The 23827-nt window shown below is 47.1% G+C and overlaps 1 protein-coding gene and 1 long non-coding RNA gene across 4 annotated transcripts in view; one reads left to right on the top strand and one right to left on the bottom strand.

Annotated features, from left to right (window-relative positions):
* LOC141964673 (uncharacterized) overlaps positions 1-20940 on the bottom strand; it is an 84852-nt gene extending 63912 nt beyond the window's left edge. The window contains exon 1 of one of the 3 annotated variants that reach the window (XR_012634365.1): positions 20218-20940. This is a non-coding gene — a long non-coding RNA (uncharacterized LOC141964673). Of the gene's footprint in view, positions 1-13471; positions 13742-17385; positions 17534-20217 lie in introns of those variants that run through there. The other 2 variants (XR_012634367.1, XR_012634366.1) reach the window with 2 other exon arrangements.
* Positions 20941-21480: 540 nt separating this feature from the next.
* Positions 21481-22817, top strand: POU3F4 (POU class 3 homeobox 4). The gene has a single exon (XM_074915145.1). It carries the CDS (start codon positions 21538-21540, stop codon positions 22648-22650), a length of 1113 nt encoding a protein of 370 aa, XP_074771246.1. The 5' UTR covers positions 21481-21537; the 3' UTR covers positions 22651-22817.
* The last annotated feature ends 1010 nt before the right edge of the window (positions 22818-23827 follow it).

Below are 23827 nucleotides of genomic sequence, written 5' to 3'. Positions count from 1 at the left end.
GAAACTCGATTTCACTCCTTCCTCCAGCCCCGGCACTCGGCATGCTCCAGCGATTCCCCAGCTGGCAGGACGGCCCTTTGTGGCTCCAGCAGCATGGTTTATAGCAGCCCTGAGGCTGTGTTTTCCATCTAGTATATATAAGTGAATTAGTGGAAAATTTGAGCTTACACAAATCACAGAGCCAGCGCACAGTTTGTCATGGCCACGCAGCCTTTTCTCAGGGCTGGAGCCGCAGTAATGAGGTGTAGTAAAGAAACGGTGGGCTGCATCCATGGTTCCTGCTTTACAGCTGGGTTTAGAGCTGGGAAGGGAAGCGCTGTTAGATGAGAGGGAAAAAAAAGGCCGACAGCAGCTCCCATATCTATGGTCAGCACAGTCACCTGGGGCTTGCAGCCAAAAAGATGGATGCAGGGATATTGGGAAGAGCATCCTTCCTCCCTCACCTCCCAGGCTCCATCTGTGTGAAGGAGGAGATGGGAATTACACAGAGTGCAATATTTGCGCTGGAAAAAACGGCAGAGGGGTTGTTCCAAATTTACATTATTGTAAACAAGAGCAGCATTTGTCCAAATGATAAGAGCTGTAGCAAAGGCAGAGCCAGAGGGCACCGAATGAGGGTCACCAGCTGCAGCTGCTGTTGCCACCCGAGAAGAGGAGCTACATTGCTGCAGCAGGTTGGGAGGTGCCAAAATCTCTCACTACAATTTTCAAGTGATTGCCCCAGTATGCCTCTCACAACATTTAGTCCATCCAAGTTTCTAGCCACGCTCTGGCCGAGTGCCCCAGCAGCTACTCATTCTTGCTATGCCTTTCTTTACTTGCACCTACAAATCCCAGCCCTTCTCAATCATTTGTGTGGCCCTGTCCACAGAAACAACACCAATTTACTCATTTACATGCACCTGGAGTACATGCTTTACAGTGAAGCGCCACATAGGTATTCCCTATCTCTTTTTCCTTTCCTACTTCCTCAGCCAGTACCGTGATGAGGGATGGATCATGCCATTCCTGACCACTCCATCATGTATTTGGTGCAGAGAGTCTGAAGCGGAGGGTTTTCTTGCTACAGACTATATTCTGCCATTTTCTCCACTATCAAGAAGTATGTGTGCCTGTGTGAGGAGCCTGCATCGCCCTTTCCTACACAAGGCTGAGGGGAAGCCTGCTCTCTGCATATTTCAGATCACAAACTCTAATGGCTCCTTAAAATACACACTTATATTCAGCCCATAAATCAAAATAGATAGTCAAATCCTGCTTATAGATCTAAATCCTTCTTATACTCTTGCGTAGCTCCATTATGTACCTAAGGTGTCACACTGCCAATATATTTCTGCCTCCAGCTTCAGCCACATCCTAGCACTGATTGAGAGCACCAGAGTGCCTAGCCTTTAAAAACTCAAAGATTTCTCACTTTCCTGAGCACTAAAATGCATTTAAAATTAGGAAAAATGGCCTCCTGTCATTGTGTTGACTTGGCAATGAGTTTATTTACTCACTCATCCCGCAGAGCAACTGTTTCATGGAAATGTAAAAATGTTTAATATTCCACTGCGGCGCCAGGCAGAGGTACCTGAGGCTCACCCCTGTGCCAAGCAAAGACAATCACAAGGCTGAAACCGCTCATCACCTGCTTTTCATAGAAAGGCAAGCATCTTTACAATTCTTCAGGATATATATTGTTAGAAAGTGAGCTCAGAATTTCATATTATTATCATATTATAGGCGGCATTCCTTTGATAAAGGGTCAAAGATCAGGAAGACAAAAAAAATAAGGAAATAAAACCCAGCAACAGTCAGATCTTTAGCTGGCATAATTGGACACCGAAGTCCCCGGAATTGTGTCCATTAGCAGGAGTGGGTGATCTGACCCATATGCTTACCACTTTCAAGTATAAAGATTAAAACAACACGCCTAACAGCAGAAATGGGTTATATTACATTTCAGAGAGGCTTGGGTTGCCTAAAATTCCGGAGAAATTTCCAGCTTGCCATCATAAAGACTTCAAGGCTGTTTACCCAAACTTCTCAATAGCTCCTTCTAAAAAAGGATGATGAGCAACCATGTTCAGTAACACAGATTTTTAATGTAATCTGTTTATAGTTTTAGAACAATTTCCAGAATAGAACATTTTAAAATGTCCCGAGCCTTTAGCATTCTCACTTTGATCATCTCCCATCACGCTATGGTTCAGAACAGAACATGATGGAGCCAGGCTAACGAATCTGCCAGAAATTACATCAGAAAGCCAAGTGACCTGGAAAAAAAAAAAAAAAAAAAAAAGTGCTCTATTTGAGTGCCACGCTCTTCTTGAACATTTTCCTTTTCATTTTTTTTTTTATACATTTTAATTAATGTTTTACTTTCACTGGATTTATTTTGCTTGCATGAAAGCTTAGAGCTTGTTCTTAGAAAAAACTCCCATTGAAAACAAAAGGAGCCTCATTTGACCAAGGGAAGACTGTAGGAGGTCCTCAGATAACAATAGCTAACAATTCTTTTTCGGGTTGAACAGTTTAAATAACTAACACTTTCTTAGGAGGTTAACTCTAAATAATAATTGTGGATTTTGTAGCCTGTGGAAGGGAGAGATTGGTCTTTGGCAGAGTTTATATTACTAACCTGATGCGAGCAGACAGCTGCAAAAATGAAGTGATATCAGTGATAAAAATATTCTTTCTACGTTTAGGCAGGAGGAATTGCATAGCAGCAAAGGGCAAATCCCACTGGTCTCCATGTGAGCAAGCAGCCCTTACACATGAAGACTGGGACTGACTGACGTGGCACTACCGCTCAGTGGACATCCTGACATAGTATGTAATGACTTTAAATATTTTTTTAACGCTTTGCATTAAATTTCACATATTAGCTTGCATTCCTTTTAAAAACCTTACCTCCACAATAGCATCTCTTGCCCTTTTAATTCAAGTCATGTTAGAACTGGCAAATAACTAGGTTAAAAAAAAAAAAAATGTTGTAATGATAGCTCCCCCCTCCCCTTCTATCTGATGTAGAAATAGATAATTTCTAGTACTAAAAGTGATTAAATTTGGTGCATTTCCAACTTGTATTTTAACAATGCATTACCTCCTGAATTGCTGCATAAATATTAATAGACAGCCTGATATGGAACTTTCGCCCGTAATGCCCTTGGAAAACCATAATCACGGCGAGTGGAGCAAAAGAGATGAGAGAGTGCACTGAAGATGGTGGCTCTATCCCCCAGCTTCACAGAGCTACCCTAGGACAGGCACTTTCCATGCACTATCACAGATGAGCAATATCTCAAAGCCTAGACTTTGCCTAGTAGGAGATGAAAATCCTGCAGACATTAATCTGCCTGATACTCATCTGAAATACAACAAAAACATTTCCATTGGTACCAAGAAGAGCTACACTGATTTTTTTTTTCCCCAAATTAACCAGACTTAATTTTTGACATAGCCTGCTTTTAAACTTCATCTGCGGATGTTTGCTACTCTAATCACCTTCAAAATGATTATATAGCATTTATCTACCTGAGTTTCACCCCTCTGATACAATCTCATTAAAAGTCACGATCGCTCTGGCTACAGTTTGAAAGAGGCCAAGTGCCTACAGATCCCCTGAAGTCATGCTCAGCCTTCTTGAAAACCCGCCAATTATTCAGATCCCTAAATGTGGACTTTGGGGGCTGAAATTCAGGATACCCTTTTGCAAAACCTTTTTGGGCAGCCTTTCTAGTCTGCCTTAAGCCGCGTTTCTTGTTTCTGAGAAGACGACACTATTGATTTTTGTCACTCTAGTGCAAGAGCCTCACTTGAAACCTCAAAATACTGGCAGCAAAAAGTGCAAGGAGAAGAGATTTCTGTTTGCAAACACCTATTGCACAGCTGTATTTTGGACACCGGTGGACTGTGCTAAGGGTTAAGTTAATTTAACTTTCACCAAGTTAGAAAGCCATGAAAGTTTAATCACAAATGAACTCCAGTGGGCAGTTTGGTAGCTCGCAGACAAATGCTCTCATTTTTATTCTTTATAGGCAGTGCTCAAATCATCATAAACCACATTTAAGGAGGGAGAAATTTCATGAGGGGAGGGAGCTGTTTTATAGGATAGAATAAGAGAAAAAAGGCAACTTACTGTTTAAAAATTTGAATCCAACAGAATTACCAGAAATGCTGCTGGAAAGAGAATGCTGAGAATTCATTATTTGTTTCAAAGTTAGTTTATCATAAATCTGCCCTCTGACACGTAATAACTAGTAACGTTTCGAAGGTTATTTGATAGTAAGTTCAACAGTGTAGGTGACTGAACATGTGAGCTGCATGATAATGAGTCCCAGGGGAAATCAGGCTTTAGGATGCAGGGTGAAGCATCCCTAGGCTTGTATTCAAATGGAAAAAACATATTCAAAAGTTTATTGTTTATCTCCTAAGAACATCAAATAATACACAGCCCTTCGAATCAAACGTATAAAGCACGCTAGAGAACTATTTGCTGGGAGAAAAATGCCTGATTTGATCCAAATTCAAAAGAAAACTAATAGCATGTACACTGAAATGCATAGAGTGATTTTGATATAAAAAGTGGAGGGAAGTATTTCAGTTTGTTCCTTTACAGAACTAAAAGGCACAGCAAGTCAATTTGCTCTTGCATCAGACTCTAGAAAGAGGAGCTAGAGAGCATTAAAACTAGTTGTTTTCAAATCCTCTGCGTTTCAGTACAATGGAGTTCTTTAAGTGTGACAAATACAAATTGCACTACTCATCCTGAATTTCATCTCCAAAGTACGTCGGCTGTAATTGATAAATTCGTAGTGTACAAACTAATTTCAAGCCAATAATGAGAGGAGAAGATTTTATTTTTCAGCAAGGAGGTGTGGTACATGCACCCCACTCCAGCGCTATAATAGAGCCCCACCTCTCAGCTCGTTAAGCTTTTAAACAGCAAGTCTGATGCTGCCCTTACCAAAGTCAATGGCAGTTTTGTCATTAGCTGGGCCGGAAAAGCATGTAAGACAGAACTTTTTTTTTTTTTTTACATAAACTCTCTGTATGACAAACGCCGAGGGCAGCGGCATTCCAAGCCCGTAACTACCCAGCCGCTGGCATCCTGCCACCCCACCACAGAGCGGAGATGGAGGGGACGGGAGCTGGGTCACCCACTGCTCCCGTCTTCCCCGGGCACAGCCCGTCTGCAGCTTCGGCATCGCTGCTCATCCCCAGCCTCTGCATGTTTCTGTACGCGGAAGTTTGCAGAGGAGGCACCGCCTTTAAGGATTGTTGTGGAGTTTGGATGGATCATGGAGAGCTCCGCTGCCAACTTGGCATCTTCAGAGACACATCTGAGCTATTAAAAGTGATCAAACGTGACTCACGCTGTTTAGGTCTACAACCATACCTGTCAAGCACACTAGTTGCCTTCTTTTAACATAGTTACGCGGTCCTCTCTGTATCAAGAAGAGAATGCATATTTCATAATGCATTTTGGACAGTGAGAACAAAATTAGACTTTACTTCCAAGGTATCTTTCAATAACCAAAATCCATTTTCCGTAAGTCTTTTTATACTGTCTTCCTTTTTTAATTTGTTGCTTAAATCGTTACATACCCTATACTTAAGCAGTGAAAAGTTATCCAGTATATATCTTACTTAACATCACTCTATCAGTCCTAACTCAATATTATGATGTTTTTTTTCAGAAATATAACTGGCAGAGGTTTACTAACACACCACAAATCCTAATTATCATTAGAACTCTAAATTCTCTATTGACAAAAATCAGAGGTGGAAACGCTCTTATCTTGACAAGCCCTAAAATATCCAATGAATGTTTGTTTATTCGCTTCTATATTAGTATGTATTTCCAACATGGCCATTTGCTGTACCTTAACTTTGGGTAAACAACAGCATTCAAATATGCAGCAAAGGCAAAGATAAATCAAAACAAGCAATCAGGCAATAATGCTGTCTAAAATGCTTTTTACTATTCTTAATAAGGAATTACTACGCAGAAGACGACTGAACCCAAAAACTGACACAATCTCAAATAACATATATTTGGTATAGATGGCAAACTTTCTGGATTCATCCCTTGGATTATTACATTATCCCCTGTTCAACTTTTGTTAATGTTAACACGTGGAAGACGTACTGAGAAAATTAAAGCTACATTAAAATACGAAAGACATGAAAAATGGCCACAGAGCTACTAATACAAATATTAAATCAGAATGGTCTAAAACAGATCAGACTTGAACTTTTATTATTATTCCAGCAAAGAGTTAAAAATGTACGTTACTAGACGAAGTTAGTTCTGCCCGGTGCTGCGATATTAAAACGTGCATAAATCAGCATGCTCATTTTCCTATCAAGCACAAAGCTCCTGGCTGCCGGTTATCGGAGGTATTTGCAGATCCGCACCGAGCGACTCGACTCGGGGTCCTTCCTCTGTGTGGTCTTTCAGAACTGTCGTTATCAGCTTTCTGTTTATTATTGTGCTCAGTTTAAAGGGAATTTGCCAAGTGATCCCTGGACTCCAATCTTTAGGCCTGTTGTCAGGACAAATTAATTTCTGTGGAAACCCACTGTGCCTCAGATACCATCTAGGAAATGTAGGATTAATGGAGTCCCTGTACAACAAGCTTTGTAGTGCGGCTGCTGGGGGAGGGGAGTGACTCTTGGAAGGGAGAAATAACAAAAATAAAGCCCCTACACTTTGAGTTAGTTGGGGGGGGACACACACTTTACTTTGGGTTTTTTTATTACGTCAACTCACATCAATAAAATTTAAAATATAGCCTAGTAACTGAATACAAACAGGCAACTTTTTTTAAAAAAAAAAAAGAAACAGTGAATGGAAACTATATTACCAAAGATGAGGGACCTGAGGTCTAATTATCAATGTTTTATATTTTATATGCTCAAACCTATCTTGTCAGTAGGTAAAAACAGGATATTAAAAGAAACAGTCTCCCGTGAATCTTAGTAGAAAATAATGAAACTCAATACATGATCTTTTGGAAAAGGGGTATTAAAGCTGAATTTCCTACAGGGCCAGGTCATTACTACGTTAGCTGACATTTGAGGCTCTTTTTTCAAAATCCATATTATTTCACTGTTAAAAATGTTCAGCTGCCACTGTTCTTGCCACAAGTATACTGGAAAAAATACTTTCCTGACTAGAAAAAAAGAAGTAATTATTTTTCTTCATGATGCTAAATCAGAGATTAATTTAGAGCTGTAACAGTTCAAGCAATGTTTTCCCCTTTCGTTTTTCCTTTGTCCACAGTATAGCAAGAGGGGAGAAGAGGGGAGAAGAGGGGAGAAGAGGGGAGAAGAGGGGAGAAGAGGGGAGAAGAGGGGAGAAGAGGGGAGAAGAGGGGAGAAGAGGGGAGAAGAGGGGAGAAGAGGGGAGAAGAGGGGAGAAGAGGGGAGAAGAGGGGAGAAGAGGGGAGAAGAGGGGAGAAGAGGGGAGAAGAGGGGAGAAGAGGGGAGAAGAGGGGAGAAGAGGGGAGAAGAGGGGAGAAGAGGGGAGAAGAGGGAGAACACCAATACATTTTTATCGATCCTTTCTCATTTTCAGGAGGATGACTCTGCTCATGGTTAGATATACAGGTTTAATATCTTACAAATTGGGAATTCTTACCCTTATTCTTTTCTCTCCAAAGATAAATCAGTTGATGATATACAGGACAAAGGTAGTAGACACGCAAGTCCACATTCTGTATTGTATTACATCTTGTGACTCCCCTGTGGAATCGGCGAGTTATAAATCAGCCCTGAAGTTAGCCTAAAGTGGCACTAAAACACCTAATGGAAAAAAAAAATAAAAAATCCCACTCCTTTAATGTTAAAAGCTATAAGCGAAATTGCAAAATCTGTCTTTCTAACATGGTGTTGTTATGATATTAAACTGTTAATAGCAGTGCTAATTTTGCCACAGTGCACTTCTAATACCTTACAAGCTTGGCAGATGCAGATGCTGAAGCTGCAGCAGAAAGCTCCTTTAACAGACCTCTTCAGTTTGCAAATACCTCTGTGCGTGCTGCTTTTCCTTCAGAGGGCAAAACCAGGAGCATTGCAAGGATTCACATTTTTCATGTGATATCACATTTTGTTTGGAACAGCATTTATGGAGAAGATTCATGTTGGGAGATTATTTTATTAGTCTTAAACTCACCTGCATATGAGAATTACTTTCTTTTTATTAAATATTCTTTTAATAAAGTGAGTGTATTTTTCCCTAACTGAAGCATTTAATCTTGAGAGACTTTTTATATGCCAGTTTTTACTATTACAGAAATTCAATTAACTCCATAATTATGAACACAATTACCACTGAATGTTACATGTGATTTGGTGGTAGCCAGCTACATGGCACAGACATACACTCTGTTTTATGATTAAAAACTTACAGTAATAATAACAGGCAAAAAATTCCTAAAGATCATTCTTATTCTTTGGGTTGCATGCGCTGTTTTATGTATACAAACAATTTTTAAATATGCTGTTCACATTTTGGCAATCAAGTGTTTAATTGCAGTAAGCATGTTATTTGCAACCAGTGGGCTGGATTCCCAGATGAGAGAAAGTCACCCAAACTGTGACAATTTACCTTAAGTGTCAGCCTGGCCCCATTAACTCATTCCACACCAAACTCAAGCCCGCAGCAAAGGCAGTAAATGGAGCCCCTGTGATTTATGTGTGGAGGGGAGGGAGAAATAAACTAAAAGAAGAAGAAAAGGAAAACATATAGTGGAGGAAGGGAAACTCTATAAAGTCTTTTAAAACTTTACATACAGGCACTGCCAAGAAAAGAGCCTCTAGGCAGGGGAAGGCTGCAGAGAGTGGCCACGACACTGCCCTGACAGCCCTCCGCACCCAGCGGGATGCCCGGGTGTTTCGGGGTGAAGCCGGAGGGTCAAGAGGCAGGTCTGGAGGTCTGGGCCGAGGCTCTGCCCGGCAGGAACCGTCACACAAACCCGGCTGCAGGTTGCTCTCGTAGCGAGCAGGGGGGCTGCGGGCTGGACCGCTGCCAGCCTGAGCCCGAGAGCTTCTTTAGAAATCATTAAAGCGCCCCGGTTGTTATGCTGTGCCATGAAGCACCGGGCTGGGGTCAGCAAGGGGCCTAAGGACCTTACATTTGGGGTTTTTAGGACTGAGATGGCTAAAAGCAAAGTTTAGGGGTAAAGTCATGATACGGTCTCACAGAGTTCAAGGTGGAATTCGGCGCTCTCAGTACACATACGCCTTTCCACAGCGCTTGCAGGAATACCTCAGGTAGTGGTCACCGTGCAAAAGTCACTGTTCAATAGCTGTCGTCACACAGTCTGAATATCTGTGACATCTCCTCTGTCACGGGCATCTGTCAGCTCCTCACTGATAATCTCTGTCCGCGCCCCCATCACATCAGGTACACGACACCCCCTGCACATCGGAGGTCAGGTTGCATCGTTACCGCACTCCACTCTGAAGAAGGCAAACTATCTTCTATGGGCTCAGATTATTTCAGACATTATGCAAAATAATTCTGATATCGCTCATACAATCTTTTGGTTAGACTACAGAAATCTCCAGCTCATGTAACTCAGCCTCGCTCACCGAATGTCAACACCGCTGTGCCCATTTGTGTCAGCTGAAGGTCTGGCCCCACAGTCTCTTCTAAATCTAATAAAAGCCCATTTCTGCTGACACAGTAATATCTACAGTGACCTCCACCTTCACCTACTCTTTATATAAGAGGGTTTTTTCCACCTACTAGTAAGCACACAGGTGGGCACGACTCCTTCAACACAACAACCAGGACTTTATCAAGAGATGTCCTTGGACTTCTGATGCACAAGTGATCAACAGTCTCTTACTATAATCACTCTTCAAGTAATTGAAAATCAGACTTACCCATGTGGCTTCTCTAAATAAAAAGTGGTCTGCAAGCCACAAATCTGAATTCAAAACATGTTCACGTGAAACATTCAAAACACAAAATGCAGTTTCAGCTCAGTTCCTGGTAGATGCCAGTCACTACTCTAAAACTACTGCTTGTGTTATTTGAAAAGAAAAAAGTGAAGGGTATAAAAAGAACAGGGGTCAAAGCATTTCCAGACTTGCCAAGGGTTAGGTCTTAGCCTAACAACAGAGTAAAATATTTAAGCTTTAACGGAAAACTATAAATGCAAATATATATATATATATAATGAACCATAAAAGAGGCTTCTTATGGAAATTCAAGTCTTATAACAAGAACAGTACAAATATTTCATAACATGTCAAACCCACTCTATATGTACATTCATGCTTTTCTCCCTCCTGGCACTACAACCACAAAAAAGAAAAAAAAAAAAAAAAAAAAAAAAAAGGTAACTTAATGGTACTGATAACAGAAGCTTTCCAGTCTTGGGGTACAGAACCTCTATCTCAAGAACCTGGTCAAACCTGCAATCCCAGTCAATAAATGAAAACAACAGGAAAAATGAGAAGACAGCACCCGAGGGCTCCAACCAGCCAGATCCCAACCCAGCAGCCCTTAGTCTTAGCCATCCTTTAAAAACACACCAGATACATCACTGCAAATCAAGCTGCCATGTGATTTGTTTTCTAAAACAACATCTCACGCTACTCTGCTGTGGAAGAAATTTAGTCCTTACTCCTCTTTAATATTCATAAGGTAAGGAGCTACATTAGCAGCTAAATTTTAATTCCAGAAACATTCTGACATTTAGAAAGAATAGATTCCAGCCCTGGTTTCACACTAGGTTTTTTTTCCATTATCACTGTTATTACTGGTATTAGTATCACTGTAGAAGTGATTAAAAGGTCCTGGACATCTTATTAAAATAGTCTATATCTACTCCCCTCTTCAGCATCAAGGTACGTTCTGTTATTTTATAAACAGGAATAATCTTTCTGGAAATGGAATTTGAAGTATTGCCTATTCTTCTCTTCCTTCTGAAACAGAGGTACTTGTGATGTTAAAATTGTATGTAAGAATTATTCTGAATATTTGAAGCAGGGGCAAAAATATTTACTATTCAATGCTGAACGCCTCACAGATCTGCTCATAAAATGTGAAGATAATAAAAGAGCAGGAACAAGACTAATCTTAAAAATTCCCAGGGAAGTCAAGGAGGGAGATCCCTCATGGAAGCCAACAGCATTAGTCCCTACATCTATTTTCAGGTGATCATTTGCTGAAGCGCAGGCACACAAGGCTTGTGATTTTTACAGAAAGGGCTGTTTTATCTGCAATTTTGGAAAAATGCATTTTTGTTTACTGAGATAGCCCAGCAGTTTAACTACGTATGTTTGTGCATCAGACCTCTTTTCCATATTCTCCACTAAATAGAAATTCAAAAGAGTCTTAGGCGGAGATTAAATGCTTTCAAAAATCAATTCTAGGCTGGCATAGAAGTTAACCAGTCTGACCTCGTGATTACAGACTAAACACTTCCTTAGGAAACAAAGTGGAGGAATATTTTATGTTTCAATGATTATTTGAGAGAGTACCACCACATATAAAAATGAGAAACCGTGGCAATACTTAAGGAAGTTTATCTATGGATAATTGCATGAGGCATTAAAATAGGACTCATTCAGGGGGTTGGGACATTGTAGTATTAAAATACATTAACAAAAGGCAGTATCCAGTATACAACCCATCCAGACTCTAACAATCACTTTGAATTCCGTGTAGCATTGCGAAAAAGAGAATCATATAACCTAGTTCCTACCTGATTACACCGATTTTTTTTACCTCTGGAACCTTAATATCGAGATACACAGCAGCCAAGAAAGCAGTAGTACTTATTCTAATGACTAAAGAGCATCTTCCAAACTACCTTGGGAAGGATGCAAACCAGTTACAAAATACACTCCATGTTCCTGAGGACGGAGTGCATATTTAATGCCCAAGTACTAATGTGCCTTGCAACTGCATTTTCTTGGTTCTTACTAGTGTCAATAACAGTGTAACCCCAGAGCTTTCAAACAAACGTTTGCGTTAGTTTGATCATGTAAATGTGCTCCCCGGTAATTAATCCGGTTTGTATTTTTAAAGTGCACACCGAGCAATATTCCGCACAGAACCAAACCGCATTGTATTTGTATCCACCATCTCTCAGTTCTGGGAAATCCATAAATTCATTTGTCAAAGGTAAAAAATACTTACGCAAAATTCCTGCTAAACCTTTTGAAATGGTTTGTTCAAACTCTTGACATAGCGTTTTGCTCTAAACAAATTTCTAGACAACCCTGTGATTTTCCATCTCTGAAAATATACTGTTTCCCCTCCATGAAACTAGAACAGAGGGTCTGAGAGAAAGGAAATTATTAAGCATTCTAGTGGGTTTTTTCCAACAAAAACTAAGATAGAGGTCAATGAATAAGTATGTGCAGGCTGGAACTTAAATCCTCTGGGGTGACTGTAGGCTAATTAATAATTAATGCCAGAGACATGGTGTTTGAAATGCAGATGTGATAACTGGAGGCCTGGCAAAGCTGTTCAGAGGAAGCAGATTTGGATGCTATAGGGAATAGGCACTCCCTTGCCGGCTGGCTCTGAAAGCAGACCTGGGTGCAAAGCAGGGCCTATGGTTTAGATTATATTCCCCTCAGCTGTTAATTACCTGAACCTACTTTGAAGTTTTTCTCTTTTTATCCTCTGCATGAAAAGAGATTGGTTCAGCCAAGGGACTTGAAAAAATGATCAAATACATGGAGTAGAGGAGGGGAATAGAACTTCAGATATAAAAAAAGATAAGGAAGAAAAACACTCAGGGAAACATACAGGAACATATTAGGAAGTGCACGAGTGTGGCTCGATGTTTCAAGCGAGTTGTGCTGCTCTAAGTTATTTCAGCCATTAAGTAAACCCCCGCGCGTTTTATGAATAGATTTGTTAAAAGGAATCTCTCACTGTATGTATATAGTTTACATTAATTATTTGATGAAAGTACCATAGGTGATTTCCTATGCTATTTTTAATTCAATAAAGTCATTTAAACCTCCTTATGTTTGGGGCTATTTAATGAGGTGTGCAACATTAACAGAATCACCAATGAGCTGTTACTACAAGTATTAAGATTTTGAAAAAAAAAAAAAAAAAAAAACGGCTTATTTTCGCGAAGGAGAGAGCCGGGCACAGCCTGGGTTCCTCACTGCCGCTGAAAGGAAAGGGGGGGGGCAGGTGCCTTCCAGCATCTCAGCTCCTTTCGCCTCGGGGTGGGGGGGACGGGGGACCCGAGGGCAAAAGCTCCTTTTTCACAGCAAGGGGGGAGCGGGGTGCCCCGCCGAGCCCCGCCGCAGGCAGGACGGGGAGGGGGACGGACAGACGGACAGGGTGGATGGGGATGAAGGCTGGAGGGGGGGGGGGATGCTTCCCGCTCCCTGCCAGCGGCCGGGAGGCGTTTGGGGACCGCACAAACACCCTCCCAGCGCAGGGAAACACCCCGTTACCAAAAGCTAGAGGGAGGGGGGCGGGGGGGGTAGTTACCTCTTGCCACACAGCCGTCACAGCAAAAGGCGGGGACGGGCCCCCGGGGACAGTTCGGGGTCCCCCCCGGGGGCGGCAGCCGGCCCCGTTCGCCCGGATCCCTGCGGCAGGAGGGGGCCGCCGAAATCGCCTCCCCCTTTTTTCGCTTTGCAGTGACAGATCGTTCCCTTTTCAAAGCGTCTCCAGTCTCTTTTTTTGACGCTCTTCCCCACTCGTTAGAGCCTGTCCGTTCAAAGGCTTCCCCGGCTAAACTTCCAGCAACTTCACTAAAACCCTTTGAAACATGGGGAAAAGGGGGGATTTTGGTGGGTTGTTTTTTTTTTTTTTTACCTCTTCCTTTTTTTTTTTTTTTTTTCCCCGGAGTACAGTAGGTGAAGCAATCTCTCACGAACTCAGAGCTGCCTGTGTTTAAAAATTAATTTGATAATATCTGTGTTCGAGGCACAGGCGTCTCGCATTTACGCCTGTCACCCTGGCATCTCGGCGCAGCTTGTCCTCCCTGATGATGCGGAGAGCCTCTACATCCCACCTCGTCCGAAACCCAACTATTTCTACCCAATTTCTCTTCCCAAGCACCATCTTTCACCGTGACGTCAGGGAAACACGCAGCTGCCTGAGAGCCTAGGCGCACACCTGCGTGATGCTCTCCCTCCTTTGTGGGGGTAATTCCCGATGCCGGCGGGTTATCCACGCGTGTTATTTACCTGCAGCTAAACAAAGCTTCGGGAGGAAGATGATGACTCCGTCCCGGGGCGGAGACCGCCTCGATCTCCGCCAAAACGGGCGTGGGAAGAGCATCGGTGTTGGCGTCACGGGCGTGGGGTGGCCCAGGGAGAGCCACGCCTGGGAGGGAGAGGGGGCTTTTAATGAAATCATAACATTCAAATAGTTTTCTATTAAATCCTGCTAATTTTCTAGGTGAAGGCTGTGAAGTGAATGTGAGGAAGCATTAAAAGGGAATTGAATTTGCATTCCTTATGCTACAGGCACATGTTTACATGACCTTTAAAACAGAATTAAAGCTGTATCATCAGCAGCTGTAGGCAATTCACATTACTAAGGCAATCAAATCAGAAGGCTAAACTAACTATAAAACATAAATTAAACTGATAGAGAATCATCCTAATTCACTAGGTTTACTTGCAATTTACTTATCCGCTACTAGTAATTTCTGAACAGTTTGGAGAAGAAGCAAATAAGAAAGACTTGAATGCGGCGCTTCAAAAATGTGTTGTCCGAAGGGAGAGCCGGCTCCCCCGGGGGGGGGGGGGGGGTCTCCGTTAGAGACCCCGGGCACGGTTCCCCCCCCGACCCCGCTGCTTGTCCAGAGGTCCGCGAAGGGCCTACAGACTGGTACCTGCAACTCCTGCCTCGCTAAACCCCAACTTCACTGGGCTGGCTCAAGCCTCCCGGAGTTTCCTTGCTCTGCCGAGGACCGCAAGCACACCGTTTATTTTCTAATAATAATATCATTTGAAATAACTCCCGTGTCCAATGGAGTTTGCGTCGCACCGCTCCCTTCTGCCTTCCTCCCCCCATCCCCAGGAGGGACAATTTCCAATGCACGATTAAAAAAAATAAATAAATAAATTTTAAAAAAAAAGAAAAAAAAATCAAATCGATATCGCCGGTGATTTCATTAAAAGTTTGCAGAGCGCCTTTCCCCCATCTGCTCCGGCGCTCCCGGGCGGAGCGGGGCCGGCACCGGGCACCCCCCGCCCCGCTGCCCCGGCAAGGCCCGGCCGCAGCCCCCGAGCCCCCCCCCCGCCCCCGACTTTGATTTATTCCTATTTCTTTCTTGCAGGCGGCGCAGCCGAGGGGCTGCCTCTCCCCCTCGGATGGCCACTCGCCCGTGTGCGCTGATTTATCGCCCGCCCGCCTTCCGAGGGGCTTCTCCTCCGCTCCCCGCGCAGCCCCCGCGGTGCCCGGGACTCCCCCGGAGGGGGGGGTATTGGGGGGGTGTGAAGGGCCGAGGAAGGGGTGCTGCAGCCTCCAGAGGCTTTAACCGGGGCGGGGGGTGAGGAGAAAAGGGGCTGGGGGCTGCCAGGAGACCTCGCACGCTGGGGAAGAAGCGGGTGGAGAGGGCTCAGCCCCGGCCCTTTCGGGGGGGTTGGGGGTCACTGCGGGGGGGGGCTGCAGCGAAGGGGAGGCAGATCGCAGTGCAGAGAGGGGAGTAGAGGATGCCCCCCCCCCATCCGGCATCACCTGGGGGGCCCCCGCAGGCTCACCCCGGCTGGGTGGAGGGGGGGGTGCGGCGGGAGGCACCCGCAGTTTACGTGGGGGTGGGCTGGGGGGGGGGGGTCGGGCTTCCCAGCTCTGGCGTGGGCAAAGCCTTTGTCTGCAGCGTGGGCCCCGCCGAGACGCCCTGCGCGCAGTCAGGCTCAAGTTCCGCGGCCCCACGCATGAGCCCAGCGGCGAGCTTGAATTGGGGGGGGGGGGCTGTCGCAAACCATCCACCTGCCCCGGCACGATCCCGCGTGGCACGGCCAAACCCACCCCGCCCCACGGCCCTGCACACTGCCACGCGTCGCCCAGGCGCGATTCACCAAGGGAAACATCTTTTAGCAACACAGCCTGGCCTGAAAGTTCGGATTTTTACAACAGCTTTGATTGGTGCGACCCGAAGGAAACGGGGAGTAAAGTTTCCACCAAGCCGTAAACCTTTCGTCTGTGAGAAAATCAGGGAGTTAGCGGTACCGTCTACGTATTTATAAACGTAAATCTGGGGATGATGAGGCGCTTCAAAATGCAGGAGACTTTTAGATCCCTTCGCAGGATCAGGAGCATCGCTGGCTGCTTTGCACGCTGAGTGCTAAAGCTGGATAAACGTGTAGGTTGTGGGTTGGTTTTTTTTTTTAAAAAAAAAAAAAAAAAAAGAAAGAAAAGAAACCACAGAAACAAACAAACAAAAACACATTGATATTGTTCAGTAAGCTAACAAACAATGCAGGTATTTGTCATCCAAGGAATAGAGCTATTTGTCTTCAATGTCTCATTAGTCAATGGAGGTTAAATAACATGCCATTTAGTGCGTTCTCAAATCCAACCCGCTTTCCTTTAAATGTGTCTGAGCAGAAATCTGTCCGTTCAGGAATTATGTTTGAATTATTTCTAAAATACAGGCGGGATGGCCTCTGATTCGGGCAGGGAGCTGCGTCCCGTCTCCCCGCGCACAGGAGGGGACATCACTAACCCCATCGCCCCTCTTTACTGGGAGAGGCTGCACTGGTGGGAAAGACGCTTCGCCAAAAAAAAAAATAAAAACAAAGCAACCAAACCCGGGATTTCTATCCAGGATGAAACAAGCTCATTCTTGTCATCACGCCTGTTTGAATGGCACGGTGAGGAAAGTGCCTACGTAAAAGGGAAGTGATCCGCATTGTTGTGCAGATCTATTAACTCCTAACGTGACCTCAGAAGCCGGGATGCACTTCAGCAGCCGCCGGGAAAGGACCCTGCGCCGGAGCCCCCCTCTCGCCATCCCTATTCCTCGATTAAACACAACAAAACCCCGACGTTTCCATACGTGGATTTAATAAACGGCAAAACCGGTCCCACGGCAAAAATGTACACTTTGGAGAGACTTCCCGGAATATTTCTTATTTTTGCTCTCGACTGCAAATCAACCAAATGTTCGATACAATACCTGCTACAAACCAACCCATCTAAAAAAAAAAAAAAAAACCAAAACAAAACCATAACAGTGACCTGAACAGGACGTGGCAGCGCACATAAGAACGACAATTTTTTTTTTTTCTTTTCCCCCAGCAAGTACATTTTTCAAACATTAACAACGTGAAAAAAAAAATTATTATTAATAATAATAATAATAAATAGGCGATTCGAGCAGAGGAGCGAAGAGTCGCCCAAAACGCTTTGGAAACCGCAGCAGTTAGAATACAAATGCTATTTACCTTGTGATTTTCTCTGCCCGGGACTGGCTTTATTGTCCCTCCCTAGCCTTGCTCCGGGCGCAGGACCAGCCCAGCCGCAGCAACGCTCCCTCCTTGCCGGGCTTAACACTAACGGGCTGGTGCTCGGAGAGATTTGGGGGGGCTGCATTCATTCTTACATTAGGACTATTTTAATTTGCAATCTGTCAGTCCATCTCCTGGCTGTGGCTCTGAGATGGCAGTAGTGTGGCTGTGGCTCTCCCTCCTCTCTCTCCCTGCACAGCATTTACTCACGTTCAAGAGCAGCCAACAGAGACCACAAAAAAAAAAAAAAAAAAAAAAAAAAAAAAAGAACTAATTGAGCTTGTGTCGGTATTGGCTAATTTCTGCTAATACTCTGTAAATTCCTCTTTTCCTCCTAACCTTCCCCCATGCAGGTTAGGTTTTCACAAAGCATCTCCGGAGATCCAGGAGCCAGTTTCTCAGCCCTGCTGCTGAGCTGATGGGTGGTTGGGCTTCAGTGTTCGTACCAGCGCCTCGATGTACACAATGAAAACCTTAACTCCTGGCTTCAGAAACGGTTAAATTGCCCTTTCCCAACCCCCACCCCCCGTTATGATTGACTCTGTTTTTAAATTTGCACTTGTTCCCACCAAGCGCAATCTAACTCGTCCTGTCGCTAAAGTGAACTTGTGTTGAAGGTGAAGTTTTCAATATAGAGGTCATGACACCGAGGCACAGCTTACCGCTCCGAGCTTCATGCTGTATTAAACACAATCAAAACGAACCCCTTTTAGACCTTTTTTTTTTTTTTTTCCTTTTTTTCTTTTTTCCCCTCCCGCAGATGAACAATGAGAAAAAAAAAATTTCTCTAAAATATAATAAAATCAGCTCCGCCACGATAACAAACCCGTTCCTCCCGCTTCTGGGCTCGCTCTCCCTATAGAGAGGCGCCTATAGAGCCGGTTAGAAACACAAACACACACACACGCGGTTCAGTTGGAGCTGGTCGGGGGCGATCTGGGGGTTCGGCGCCCTCCCTGCCCCGCCGGAGCTGCGCCCGCCGCCCCGCGGGCTCCACGCGTGGGTCCCGCCGCCGCGCCCGCCGCCTGCCCGCTGCCCGCGGAGGGGAAGGGCCGGCTGAGCCCCGCACCCGGGGGCACCCCCAGAAACTCTCGGTCCCGCCTGTGCCTCCGCCGGGCGAGGGGGGACTCGACACAATTACAGCTCCTCCACTTCAAAGCGGGGGTTTTTCTCTATAGCGACTTCTAGCTGCCCCAAGACGGTAGGCTGCCTTCAGCTATTGTGCGATCTTTTTCATGCCAAAGATTTAGCAGGGGGACCGAAAAAAAAAAAAAAAAAAAAAAAAGATATTAAAGCGAGTTACTTGTTGGGGAAACGCAGGTCCACCCAGCGCGGAGGCACCCAGAGCCAGAGGGCTGGAGCGCCCAGTCCAAACCCAGAAACTTTTTTTTTTTTTTTTTCTTAAAAAAAAAAACTTTAATGGGTTTCAGTCTATGAAAAATAAGTTACAAATTCTTGCAACAGTAGCTTTGCATGTACTTATTTTTCTCCCATGTCCAGACGGGGTCGTCTATTGAATAAGGCTCTTTTATTCTGCATGGGGCAGGGGATTTGTGGCCATGGTCCCCCTTTTATTCCTCTCTCTATGGAAACCCAGATCATGGGGAGAAATATGCGAGGCTGAATAAAGAAAAGCAGCAGAAAGGACCGCTTGAGAGCGGCATCTGTTACACTTGGGAAGTTAGACTGACAGGAAAGAGCTAAAGAAACCCTCTCCAGCAGATTAGTTAGAACAGCAAGAAGATTTAACTATATGCAGATAAAAACACTTTAAAATACACCATACTCTCCTATAGGCGAGATGAGAGGCTCCTCCGTCAGGAGCGGAGTGCCGCGGAGCCGGGCTCTGCCTTAGATACATTTGCAACAAATATTAAAATGGGACGTTCGGGGTTTTATTTCCCTGCTAGAGACTCTGCCTTAATTAAACGGCGGATCTGAACATCTATTTTCACGGGCAATGGGATTTGAAAAATTGTTTCGGAAGTTAAAGTGCAAATTAATTTTAAATAATTTAGTTACGTTTTTATACAGTGCGTCTTTTTTTTTTTATTATTTTTTTTTTCCCTTCCGCCAGCTCCGGTGATATTTATTTCGGGAAGCTTGTGAAGGCGGAGAGTGGGGAGAAAAAAAAAAAAAAAAAAAAAAGGGAAAGAGAAAGAAAGGGGGAGAAGGAAAAAAAAAAAAAAAAAAAAAAAAAAAAGCAAGCGGGCTGCTAATATAACTCTTTCTCGGCCCTCCCCGCCTTCCCCCGCGCCTCCGGCGGGCCCGGCCGCGGTGCCCGGTGCCGCTGCTCCGCCCGCAGAAACGGGGCCCCCACCGAGACATTTGTCACCCCCTGACCGCCCCGCTGACCCCCCCGCTCCCACCGCCGCTCGCACACAACCCCACACCCCCCCCGCTACCTGAAAACTTTAGTTTTTATTTATTTTCCAAGTCACCTCTCCCGCCGCCCGCCCCAGCCCCCCCCCACCCCCCAGCCCCCCCTCCCCATCCTCCCGGGGTTGCGGCAAGCGCGGAGCCGGCGCGGGTGCGCAGAGCGGCGGTCGCCCCGCCGGGGACGCGCCCGGGGACCCGCAGGCTCGGCGATATATCGCGATTTGCCTCCAGCCACGCAGCCCGCTCTGCATTTTACCGGCCAGCCCTGCCTTTGCCCCCTCTCGCACGCTGCGCCCTGCCCGAGCCCCGGCGAGAAATTATTGTGATTATTATTATTATAATGAGGAAAGCGATGCTACCCGGCTATAAAGGAATGAAAGGAGCGCTCACCTTATTTATATCTATTTTCTCATTTTCTTGAATTTTCTTCAGATCTGTCTTCTCAGAGAAACTAATGCCTTAATGACTTTCTGGTAGCTGCAAGCCTTCTTTTATTTCTGCTAAATATATGAAAATGTATGCAAATTTAAATCAAGCTTAACCTAGGAGCTCTTGCAATATATTTAATGGAATTTCAAACCAATAAGGGAACTCTGATGCAGTCTTCTGTAAGTGCAAATATAATTACGCAGCTAGGTTACCTCCAAAATTATGCAGGGAAAGGTCATTTTTTGACTCGGGAGCGGGTCGGAGGTACCAGGGGTTTGGCTCCCCCCGCCCGAGCGCCCCGACCCCCGCCGAGGGACCCCGCTGCCGCCCCGGCGGGGCTCCGCGGGTGCGGGGCGGCTCCGCGGGTGCGGGGCGGCGGGGTTCTGCCTGCCGGGTCCGAGCCAGCCGGGGGGCACAGAGCTCCCCCCCCCCGACCCCCCGACCCCCCCGGTGGGGCCTGGGAACGCGCGCGCCTTTTCCGCCTTTATTTTTCTTTTTCTCCCGTTTTCTTTTTTTTCTTTTTTTTTTTTTTTCTCGCCCCCCCCCCGCAGGAGCGCACCGGCCCCGCACCGCGCCCGTGCATTTCGTTTTGCAAACTTTGAGGAGTCACCACCGGGATTCACTGACGGCGAGGCCGGAAATCGCCTTTTGGGGTCTTTTTAAAAATTATTTTGTATTTTGGGGGGGCTTTTCTTTTTTTTTTTTTTTCCTTTTTCCTTTTTTTTTTTCTTTTGTAGCTTTTGCTCCCCAGCGAGCGCCGCGGGAGCGCACGGCCCGGGGCAGGCGGGAGGAGCCGAGCGGCGGAGCGGCCGCTGCGCACCGAGCGGCGGAGCTCGCCCCCCCCCGGAGGCCGGGGCCGCGCCGGGGTGGTCCCGCCGGGCCGCCGCCGTTTAACCTCTGCCGCGCGCTCCCCCGGCGCTAATCGCTCCCCATTTAAGCCGTGCCCCGCGTCCTCCCCTCCCTCCCGGCCCGGCGCGGAAGGAGTTAAGCGGCGGGGCCGCCTCGCGCCCGGCCCCCGGTTGCCGGCGGAGTGATTCACTTCCTGCCTCGGGCCCGCGCGGCGCCCGGCGCCCTGGCCCCGCCCCGCCCCCCGCCGCCGGCCGGCCTCCCCGGCCCTCCCATTGGCCCGCGCGGCGCGGCCCCGCCGGCGGCGCGGCCCTATTGGGCGGCGCGGCTGCCAGTCCGCGGTCGGCCGCTGCCCCGGGCCGCCGTGCCGGTGGATGTCAAAGGCTGAAGCGGCGGCGCCGCCACAGTATAACTCGTGGGGGCTGCGCGGCGGCCATGGCCACAGCCGCCTCCAACCCCTACAGCCTGCTCGGCTCCGGCTCGCTCGCCCATGCGGACGGCGCGGGCATGCAGCAGGGGAGCCCCTTCCGCAACCCGCAGAAGCTGCTGCAGAGCGAGTACCTGCAGGGCGTCCCCGGCAATGGGCACCCGCTGGGGCACCACTGGGTCACCAGCCTGAGCGACGGCGGGCCCTGGCCCTCGGCGCTGGCCGGTGGCCCGCTGGAGCAGCCCGACGTCAAGCCGGGCCGCGAGGACCTGCAGCTGGGCGCCATCATCCACCACCGCTCGCCCCACGTCTCCCACCACTCGCCCCACGCCAACCACCCCAGCGCTTGGGGGGCGAGCCCGGCCCACAGCGCCTCGCTGGCCCCCCCCGCCGCCGCCGCCGCCGCCGGGCAGCCCCTCAACGTCTACTCGCAAGCCGGGTTCGCGGTGGGCGGCATGTTGGAGCACGGCGGGCTGACCCCGCCGCCCGCCGCCGCCGCCGCCGCGCAGGGCTTGCACCCGGGGCTGCGCGGCGAGGGCGGCGGGGAGCACGGCGACCTGGGCGGGCACCACTGCCAGGACCACTCGGATGAGGAGACGCCGACTTCGGACGAGCTGGAGCAGTTCGCCAAGCAGTTTAAGCAGCGGCGCATTAAGCTGGGCTTTACCCAGGCCGACGTGGGCTTGGCCCTGGGGACCCTCTACGGCAACGTCTTCTCGCAGACCACCATCTGCCGCTTCGAGGCCCTGCAGCTCAGCTTCAAGAACATGTGCAAGCTGAAGCCGCTGCTGAACAAGTGGCTGGAGGAGGCCGACTCCTCCACCGGCAGCCCCACCAGCATCGACAAGATCGCGGCGCAGGGGAGGAAGAGGAAGAAGCGCACCTCCATCGAGGTGAGTGTCAAGGGCGTGCTGGAAACGCACTTTCTCAAGTGTCCCAAGCCGGCCGCCCAGGAGATCTCCTCGCTGGCAGACAGCCTGCAGCTGGAGAAGGAGGTGGTGCGGGTCTGGTTCTGCAACCGCCGGCAGAAGGAGAAGCGCATGACCCCGCCGGGCGAGCAGCCGCAGCACGACGTCTACTCCCACGGCGTGAAAACGGACACGGCCTGCCACGACCTCTGACCGGGGCTGGGGCGGGCAGGCAGGACTGCGGGCAGCGCGGAGTTTTTTTCCGCCGGGGCTTTAACTTATGGTTTCCGAGAGGCGGGAGACGTGGAGCCGGGGCTCCCCGCTCGCCGCCGCCGCCTGGGCAATATAATTTTTTTTTTTTTTTTTTTTCTCTCTCCGACCTTTCCGCTGATCAGTAACGCGGTGTTTACTCGCAGACAAGGTTTGTTTTCGGTCTCCGCTAGGACGAAGGGGAAAAAAAAAAAAAAAAGCAAAAAGAAAAAAAAAAGAAAACCCACGGGAAAAAAAAGAAAAAAAAAAAAAGGAAAAAAACGACAGAAAAGGAAAGACAGATGTGTGCCTATGAATAACCTTCCAGCGCCTTGGTTATATCAGCTGTATTTCAGGTGAATCTGTTTTACAATAGACTAGTTTTGCATTTTTAAAGACTTATATAGCGTTTTTAAATGTCTGAGGTGTTTTACTACAAACTGTACACAATATTTGTGACCTAATTTGTATCGAATTGATCAGTCAAAACGGTTCTCCCTTCCCCACGCACCGGCAATGTCACCCAGCGGGGACGGGGCAGGGCGGCCGCGGCCCTTTCGCCCCCTCCCCGAGGAGACGGGGTTCCCCTCCGCGCCCGCGGAGCCCCGCGCACCCGGCTGCCGCACGCACGGTTGTGAACAACAGGCTTATTTGTTGCAGCTTTTCTCTTCCTTTTCAAGAACTTCCCAACACCGTAAAACGGTCGGGTTACAATCCTGACCTCCCCCCTCTTCTCTCAAGGAAGAAAAAAAAAAAATTCTAAGAGATTTATCCGAAATTAAGCATCATAAACAAAACGGTGGCATTTGCCAATCTTTTTCTTTCCGAAGATGAGTTGGGCTTTTTGATCAGCGCCAGACTGAGAGGTCTGTAGTAAAACACCTTTATACTTCTGCGCTTTGGCTTCGGAAATCAGTTTCTCTGTATTTTATTTCGATAGTGAAGAGGAATGAGGGGTCTCATGAATTTCGGGGGGGTGTGGGGTGGGTGAGGGGGAGGGAGGGAAGGGGACAGAAAACGCCCGCATTTGGTTCACGCTGAGCTTATTTCCGCGTCACAGGGAGATGCTGGATTTGTTGAAAAGCTTTTATACGAAAAAAAAAAAGAAAAAAAAGAAAAAAAAAAAAAGAAAAACCAAAAC

Source organism: Athene noctua, chromosome 11 (genome assembly GCF_965140245.1).
Source record: "Athene noctua chromosome 11, bAthNoc1.hap1.1, whole genome shotgun sequence".
Taxonomy (NCBI): Eukaryota; Metazoa; Chordata; class Aves; order Strigiformes; family Strigidae; genus Athene; species Athene noctua.
This window is presented reverse-complemented; position numbering and strand designations above follow the sequence as displayed.

Coding starts and splice junctions, on each gene's coding strand:
- POU3F4 (XM_074915145.1), top strand. CDS start 21,538: ATGGCCACAGCCGCCTCCAACCCCTACAGCCTGCTCGGCTCCGGCTCG.